We start from the raw sequence: 8,750 nt of genomic DNA, 5'->3' as shown, positions 1-8,750 counted from the left end.
TTGCCTAAGGTCTGAGAGAAAAAAAAAAATCTACATACAATTGCGAAATGTGTGTTCTACAGCTACAAGTGCTCAGAGAGCTGTGTGGCCCCGAAAATTCTATTTGCCAAAGAACTGCCAAGGCCTCCTCTGTAGGTGGCCTTCGCTGCTGGGGGACTCAGAAAGTCAAGGCCAGATCTACAGCTCTGAGGAGCTTCCCTCCCGGGCACAGATATCCCGTGCCTCTAAGCAGGGCAAGCTCCCTGGTGCTGTCATTCCATTTCTGCTTTTTTGTTTTGTTTTATTTGGGGGAGGCCACTCGTGGCAATGCTTAGGGCTGACTCCTTAGGACTCTGCGCCCAGGAATTACTCCTGGCGGTGCTTGGGGGACCCAAAGAGATGCCGGGGATCGAACCGGGGTCGGCCACGTGCCAGGCCGGCGCTCTCCCGGCTGTGCTCTCACAGCTCCTGCCCCCGGCGTGTGGTTCTGGCGCGTGTGTTTTTGCGTGTCTCCGGAGGGACGAGGAGCAGCTGAAGGCTTTGTCGCACTGCCCACAGGGGTAGGGCCTCTCTCCGGTGTGCAGGCGCATGTGGACAGGGAGCGAGGATGGCCACTTGAAGACCTTGCCGCACTCCTGGCACTCGGAGGGCTTCTCGGCGGCGGTGGTGGCGGCGGCGGCGGCAGCTGCGGGCGCCCTCGCGCGCTGTGGCAGCAGCTCGGGCCAGAGGAACGCCTGGCCGCACTGATGACACGCCTGGGGCCTGTCCACCGCGGGCCCCCTCAGGTGCTTCTGCAAGGCCCCGTGGCCGCGGCAGCCCGGCCCGCAGAGCGGGCACTCGTAAGGCTGCTCCCCGGGCTGCGGCCTCACGGGGTCCTGGCGGAAGGCGCCCCCCAACAGCTCCCACGCGGGGGGCTGCTCCCCGGCGGCGCGGGGCTGCAGGTGCCTCCGCAGGGAGAGGGGCCAGCCGAGGGGCTGCCCACACGGGGCGGCCACGTGCGGCTGCTCCCCCGGGGACGCCCCCGCGGCGGGGCCCACAAAGGCCGCGGGCGGGCTGATCGCCGTCCCGCACCGGTGGCACTCGAAGGGCTTTTGCCCGCCGTCGTCGTCGTCCTCGTGGGTCCGCTCGTGCCTGCGGAACGACTGCAGGTGGACGAACGTCTTGCCGCAGTGGCCGCAGGCGTAGGGCTTCTCCCCGGTGTGGATGCGCTGGTGGCGGCGGAACGACTGCAGGTAGATGAAGGTCTTGCCGCAGTGCTCGCAGGCGTGCGGCGTCCGGCCGGTGTGGGCCATGCGGTGCCTGCGGAAGGCGGCGGGGAAGCTGAAGGCCTCGCCGCACTCCTGGCACGCGTACGGCTTCTCCCCGGTGTGGGTGACGCGGTGGCGGCGGAAGGTGGACGAGTAGCTGAAGGCCTCGCCGCACTCCTGGCACCGGTACGGCTTCTCCCCGGTGTGGATGATGCGGTGGCGGCGGAAGGTGGACGAGTAGCCGAAGGCCTTCCCGCACTGCGGACACTCGTAGGGCTTCTCGCCCGTGTGGGTCCGCGCGTGGCTGCTCAGGCTGGACATGTCGATGAAGCCTTTCCCGCACTGCGGGCAGGCGAAGGGCTTCTCGGCCGTGTGGATCTTCCGGTGCCGGTTCAGGGACGACGTGTGCGGGAAGGTGCGGCCGCAGGTGACGCACGCGTAGGGCCGCTCGCCCCGGTGGATGCGCAGGTGCCGTCGCAGGACCGACGGGCAGCTGCAGCCCAGCCCACACTCCGGGCACCGGTGGAGTCGGCGAACCCGGCGGCCCGGGGCGTCAGTCGGGGGCAGCGGGGGATGCATGGAGTCGGTCCCGTGCACGCCGGAGTCACCATCGTGTTTGAGGCCAGTGAGCGTTTTCTGGTAGGAGTGAAAGTCTAGAATCTGGCTGAGGCCCGGCTCGGCGCACAGATCCTTCACTTCAGGGAAGCTCTGCGCCCAGTGATTTCTGTTCAAAATAAGAGTGTGGTTATCTGTGGTTTCACTAACAAGACTTTTTTTGTGTGGGGCCAGAGAGGCGACCCAGGTTTGATCCCCAGCATCATCCCATAGGGTCCCCAGAGTACCGCCAGGGTGATTACTGAGTGCAGAGGCAGGAGGAACCACTGAGTATCGCTGGATGTGACCCAAAACAAAAAAATAGAATGAAATGAATGCCACAAAAGGGACTTTGATCACAGCTATTATGAAGACTGGACTTCATAAATGGGGGCTTTCTTCCTATTTCCAACTGAATTATGTTTCCAACACTAGGTCACATTTCAAGGAAACCATTCTGTAAAAAAAAATCTCTGAAAGCACAAATCTGTTCTTGGCTTACGTGGATTTTTTCATTTGCTTTCATCTTTTCACTTTTTTTTTTTATTTATTTTTTCCAGTTTTCCCCTCACACTTTATTATAGAAACACTGGTTTACAAAGTTGTGCATGATGATTTGTTACAGGTATTCAATATTTCAACACCAAACCCACCACCATTACATCTTCCCTCCATCACTGTCTCCAATTTTCCCAATCACCCATTAAGCCTGCCCCATAGCATTGCCTGCTTTGTAAGCATGGTGACATGCTAACATTCTTTCAGGGAATAGCACTTTCTTTTCTCCTTTTCTTTCTTCTTTTTTTGCTTTTTTTTTTTGGGTCACACCCGGCGATGCTCAGGTTATTCCTGGCTCTGCACTAAGGAATTACTCCTGACAATGCTTAGGAGACCATATAGGATGCTGGGGATCAAACCCGGGTCAGCTGCGTGCAAGGCAAACACCCTCCCCGCTCTCCTATAGCTCTGGCCTCTCTTCTATTATCTTTTTGTTTGTTTGGGGGCCATGCCCAGAGATGCTCAGGGGTTCCTTCTGACTCTGCCCTCAGGGATCACTCCTGATGGTGCTCAGGGGACCATATGGAATGCCGGGGATAGAACTCGTGTCAGCTGCATGCCAGGTAGGTGCCCTCCCCACTGCACTATCACCCTGGCCCCAGAATACCACTTTCTTGTGATGTAACTCACCTGGGATGCCAGGCCTGGGTTGTGTGATAATCTTCAGTGTTATCTTTTCCACAAGTTTTTCCAAAAACTGGAGCCCAGGAGTTGTCTCTGTTCCACTCTGCTGTTTCATATTCCTTGGCACTTTCGTCCTCATAAATATCTTGCTGAGAAACAGTCCCACCAGCAAAGCTATAAACATCATCTGAAAGCAGAAAGGAAATTTTTAAAAATAGGACAAAAGGGTTGGATAGTACAGCGGGTAGGGTGTTTGCCTTGCACATGGTCGACCCGGGTTTGATCTACTAGGAGTAGTTCCTGAGTGCAGAGCAAGGAAGAACCCCTGTGCATTGCCGGGTGTGACCCAAAAAGCAAAAACATAAATTTTTTTAAATAAAATAAAAATAAAAACAGGACAAGAATGTGCCTATGGGTCCAACTAACCACCAAGAAGTTAGGCCAGAGCGATAGTACAGCAGGGAGGGCATTTGCCCTGCACACAACCAACCTGGATTTTTCCCTGGCATCCCATAGGGTCCCCCAAGGACTGCCAAGGAGTAATTCCTTAGTGCAGAGCCAGGAGTAAGCCCTGAGCATCACCAGGTGTGGCCGGCCCAAAAATAAAAACAAACAAAAAGTATAATGCTTCTTGCAAAGTTGCTTTCAAGGCTCAGAATGAGTAAGACTATGTGTACTTTACAAATCATTGCATTTTCTCCCCAAATTCCAACACTGGGGGCTGAAGAAAGAGTACAACAGGTAGGGTGTGCGCTCTGATTGCAACTGACCCAAGTTCTATTGCTGGCACCCCCTACGATCCCCAAAGCACAGCCAGGAGTGATCCCAGAGCTCAAAGCCAGAAGTCAGCCACACATCGCTGGAGGTGTGACCCAAACACAAATAAAATGCTGTGGCATAATCGGGACCAGAGAAACAGTACACTGGGAAGGGCATTTGCCTTGCACAACGTGGCCAGCCTGGGTTTGATTCCATAGGATCCCCTGAGCACCACCAGGAATGATCCCTGATCACAGAGCCAGGAGTAAGCCCTGAGCATGGCCAGGTGTAGCCCAAAACACGAAAAATGAACAAACGGGCTGGAGTGATAGCACAGAGGGTAGGGCATTTGCCTTGCATGAGGCCGACCGGGGTTCAATCCCCAGCATCCCATATGGTCCCCCAAGCACCGCCAGGAGTAATTCCTGAGTGCAGAGCCAGGAGTAACCCCTGAGCATCACCAGGTGTGACCTAAAAAGGAAAAAAACACACTCAAATACTATTGGCAGGGGCTGGAGTACAACGGGTAGGGCGTTTGCCTTGCATGCAGTCGACCCAGGTTCGATTCCCAGCATCCTATATGTTCCCCCGATCACTGCCAGGAGTAATTCCTGAGTGCAGAGCCAGGAGGAACCCCTATGCATTGTCAGGTGTGACCCAAAACGCAAAAAAAAAACCCACTATTGGCGTACTGGGTGCCAGAAGATTACTGCTCAATGCCAGCCCTGGCACTGCTCAGTGTGTCAGACAGAACAGGGGCAGCTCTTACCCATGGACGCCAGGTGCTCGCAGATGTCCAGCATCACTGCTCGATAGAGCTCCTTCTGGGAAGAATCCAGCAGGGCCCACTCCTCCGGGGAGAAGGTCACGGCCACGTCCTCAAAGACCACCAGGTCCTGAAATGCCCAACGAATAAAGCAGGAGGTGGAGGGGTGAAATTCAAAACCATGAGCAACACCCAATAGGAAGTTGAAACAACCTTCTGAAAGGGGCTGCTGAAGCCGTAGGACAGCGGGGAGGGTGCTTGCCTTGCATGTGGCCGACCCAGCTTCAAATGCCCATATCCCCTAGGGTCCCCTGAGCCCCGCCAGGGGTGATCCCTGAGTGCAGACCCACAAATAATCCTGAGCATCGCCGAGTATGGCCCCAAAACAAAACAAAAAATCTGGCCCTCTGATTCTTTTTGTCTGGACGAGAGGGGCCATATCCAGCTAAGGTCAGGAGTTACTCCTGGCTCTGCACTCAGGAAATCACTCCTAGGGGAATCAGGGGACCCTCTGGGGTGCCAGGGATGGAACCCGGGTCTGCCGCATGCAAGGCAAGTGCCCTCCCTGCCCTCCAGCCATCCCCCCTCCCCCTGGGTCTTTAGGTCTCTGTCCTCTCTCCTGGCCCCTAAATGAAGCAGTGACCCCCTTAACTTACTGCTACACTTGAATTGTGATGCATGAGGTCTCGCTATCTATTTCTGTTTGTTTGTGGGCCATACACAGAGATGCACAATTATTCCTGACTCTGCATTCAGGAAATTACTCCTGGTGGTGCGCAGGGAACTCTATGGGATGCCAGGGATCGAACCTGGGTTCGCTGCATATAAGGCAAATGCCTGTTTGGGTTGTTTTTGTTTTTGCTTTGTTTTTTGGTTTTGGGATCACACCAACAGTTGTTTGGGAGGGTCACTCCGGGCGTTGCACAGGGGTTACTCCTGGCTCATCCACTCAGAAATTACTCTGGCAGTGCTCGGGGGACCATATGGGATGCTGGGAATCGAACCCAGGTCGGCCGCGTGCAAGGCAAACACCCTACCTGCTGTGCTATTGCTCCAGCCCCACAACAGCAATTCTTAAGGATTATTCCTGGCTCTGCACTCAGGAATTACTCCTGGCGGTGCTCGGGGGACTATCTGGGGTGCCAGGGATCGAACCCGGGACCGCCACGTGCAAGGTGAAAGCCCTCCCTGCTGTACTATCGATGTAGCAAGGTCTGGCTCTTCTCTAATCTGAGTTCAGGCCACATTTGGGAAACCAGAGCAAGAATTATGCAAATATTTGCATCTGATGACTGCCCAGCCCTGTGTGCCCCAAACCCTTTCAGCACCTTCACTCATTATTCACACCTCCAAGAAGCACCAGGTCAAACCCAGGCAAGGTGGTGAGTACGATGCGCCTGAGAGAGAGCACAGCAGGAAGAGCATTTCCTTGCATGCAGATTACCCAGGTTCGATCCCCGACACCCTATCACGTCCCCTGAGCTCCCAACACATAGTTGGAGGGAATAAGTCCTGAGCACTGCAAAGTGTGGCACTCCCCCCCAAAAAAAAAAACAAAAGGAAAAATAACAGTCTTTGCAGTCCGAGCCTAGTACTTAGCCTGTAGAAAATCAGGAACCCGGGGCCGGAATGATAGAAGAGGTAGTGAGGGCCAGGTGGGGCACTTGCCTTGAACTCAGCTGACCAGGGTTCAATCCCTGGCACCATATAGGGTCCCTGGAGTGATCCCTGAGTGTAGTGCCAGGAGTCAGCCTGGAGCACAATTGTGTGTAGCCAAAAAAAGAAAAACAAAAAAAACTACTCCTTTAATCCCCAAACCAGCATCTTTTGTTGTTGTTAAGATTTGGCAAATACTACAGCAGGGAGGGCGTTTGCCTTGCATGCACTGACTGAGTCCAATCCCTGGAACCCCATATGGTCCCCGGAGCAATGCCAGGAGTGATTCCTGAGTGCAGAGCCAAGAGTAAACCCTGAGTGCCAGTTGTGCCCCCCCCCAAAAAAAATAAAATAAAGGATTTGGCAAATACTAATTTAAAAAACCTCACAGGAAGCATAAATGTCTCCAACCATTTGAAGAACAAGGTGCTGGATTTGCACTCAGCCCATCCCAGTTGGGTCCCCAGCCTCACTCCCAAATCCCTCCAGCAGTGACTCCCTGGTCACTGAGTCAGGATTCAGCCCTGAGCACCTGCAGGTGCGCCCCCCCCCCGAAAAAACTAGCCCAAATCGATGCCGATTAGGCTGTGAGGGTTTTTTTCTTCCCCATTTTGCAGAAAGATCCCTTTGGGAAGAATTTCTCTTATGTCTCTAGGAATTCGAGGGGCTCCTACTCGGGGCCAACCGAGTTGAGGACGCTGCAGGCCAGAATGAGGCCATCAGGCCTGGATAAGGCAGGTGAGGGGCGGCCAAGCCCGCAGGAACGACCCGCTCCCCGAACAAAGGACCGCGGTCCCCGCGTGTCCCCTTGTCCCCGGCCCCGCGGCTTTGCAGGCTGCGGCCCCACCGCGCCGCGGGGCGCTCCCATCCCTTGGCCTCCCCTTTCTCCTGCACTGTGGGAACCCCGGGGTGCAAGGAGTCACTCCTGACTGCACCCCTCCATCCCCGATCCCCAACATCGCTGCAGGGAGTGACAAGCTGAGGGCCCGGGGGCGTGACCCTTGAGGTGGGGCAGCCGGTGGCGGATCCTCGGAGGGCAGCGGCGAACATCTGGGTCCGCCCTTCCCGCGCCAAAGTGATGCTAAGAGCCGGGGCATGCCCTGATCGTGCAGACCCTGGTCAGGACCCCCCTGAGAAGCCCCCGCCCCCACCGTCCCAAAGCGAACAGGGCAGACCCCAGGGGACCCTCCAGCCATCCAGGGCTCAGAGCACTCACCATCTCTGGTTTCGTGGTGGTTTATTTTCGCGGGCGCCCACCCACCGATCTGAGTAGCTGAGACAACGGGACCAACCCCCCCACCAACACCTGAGGCTGTAAAGCGGCCGACGCGCGCTGGAGACTTGCCCCGCGAGAGCTGGGTCCACGCGAGTTTCCCCGCGACGTCCCTGCCCCGCTGATTGGTCGAAGCCCTTAACCCCGCCCCTGAAGAGTCATTGATTGGATAGTCCTCGGAGCTGATTTGAGTGTTGCGCGTCGGGCTCCTCTGATTGGGCAGTTTACGCAGATGCACCGCCCCTGCATAATTGGCAGGCGGAGGGGGACGGCCACGCCGGGCGGAAGTGTGGGTTTTTCGGCTTCAGTGGGATTTGGACCTGTCTGTTCCTGCCCTCACTCTCTCTCCAGGGCTCGGAGCCCACCAGGGTCGCACCTGGACTGCCTTAGTCCCGCTCCTGGATGGGACAGGTCAGACCCATTTTCTTCCCGGAGCTCCTCCGGCGTAGACAAGAGACAGGACAAAGCAGGAGAGGACGGGGACTGGAGAGTGGTCTGGCCTCTGGGGTTAGGGGTCGGCTGGGTCCTGGTCGCAGTGCACCTGTGCCCTTTTTACATAAGCTTGCTGGGGCCAGAGCACAGGACAACAGGGAAGGGGTCTTTGGCTTCAGGCGGCTAACCCGGGGTCCATCCCCAGTACCCTATATGGTGCTCACTCATCCCCTCCAGGAGTGATCCCTGAACAGAGTCAGAAGTAAGCCCTGAGCTCTGCTGGGTGTCACGTGTACCCCGCCACCTCCCCCGCACATTAAAAAAAAAAGGTCATTTGTTCACTAAATTAATAAACCTCTGAAATATCAAATATTAGGACTAGGGATGGGGGAAGCCCATCCCTAGTTTCATCTCTCTACCACATGCTTCCCCACACTCAAGCATCACCGGGGGTGGGGGGGGGTGATCACAAACCCCCACTAATTTTAGAAATCAAATATTTTGACGGTACAGCGGATAGGGCGCTTTCCTTGCATGCCGCAGACTCGGATTTGATCCCTCACGTTCCATATGTTCCCCCAAGCACCACCAGGAGTGATTCCTAAGAGCAGAATCAGGAGTAATCCCTGAGCATTGCCAGGTGTGGCCCAAAATACAAAAGAAAAAATAAATATTTTGAGATTCTTTGGGGGGGTTGGACCTCAACCTGCAGTGCTCGGGGTCTTTCCTTGGCTCTGCATTCAGGGGCATCATTCTTAAGTACCACATGCATTGCGGGGGACTAGTTGGGGTCAGCCTGCTCACAAGCCAACTGCATCATCCTTCTGGACTATCTCTCTGACCCTTAAAATGCTCTTAAGGA

At 55.7% G+C, this 8,750-nt stretch overlaps 1 protein-coding gene across 1 annotated transcript; it reads right to left on the bottom strand.

Moving 5' to 3' along the window:
• Positions 1–251: 251 nt before the first annotated feature.
• On the bottom strand, positions 252–7,505 carry ZNF555 (zinc finger protein 555). Its single transcript, XM_056112996.1, has 4 exons — positions 7,400–7,505; positions 4,531–4,657; positions 3,009–3,189; positions 252–1,950 (listed from the first exon to the last, which is right to left on the bottom strand). Exons 1-4 carry the CDS (start codon positions 7,400–7,402, stop codon positions 252–254), a joined length of 2,010 nt encoding a protein of 669 aa, XP_055968971.1. The 5' UTR covers positions 7,403–7,505.
• Positions 7,506–8,750: the final 1,245 nt, after the last annotated feature.

The sequence above is a fragment of the Sorex fumeus genome, unplaced genomic scaffold (assembly GCF_029834395.1).
Source record: "Sorex fumeus unplaced genomic scaffold, SorFum_2.1 ptg000019l, whole genome shotgun sequence".
Taxonomy (NCBI): Eukaryota; Metazoa; Chordata; class Mammalia; order Eulipotyphla; family Soricidae; genus Sorex; species Sorex fumeus.
The sequence above is the reverse complement of the archived record's forward strand: the minus strand, read 5'-3'. Positions and strand labels throughout refer to the sequence as shown.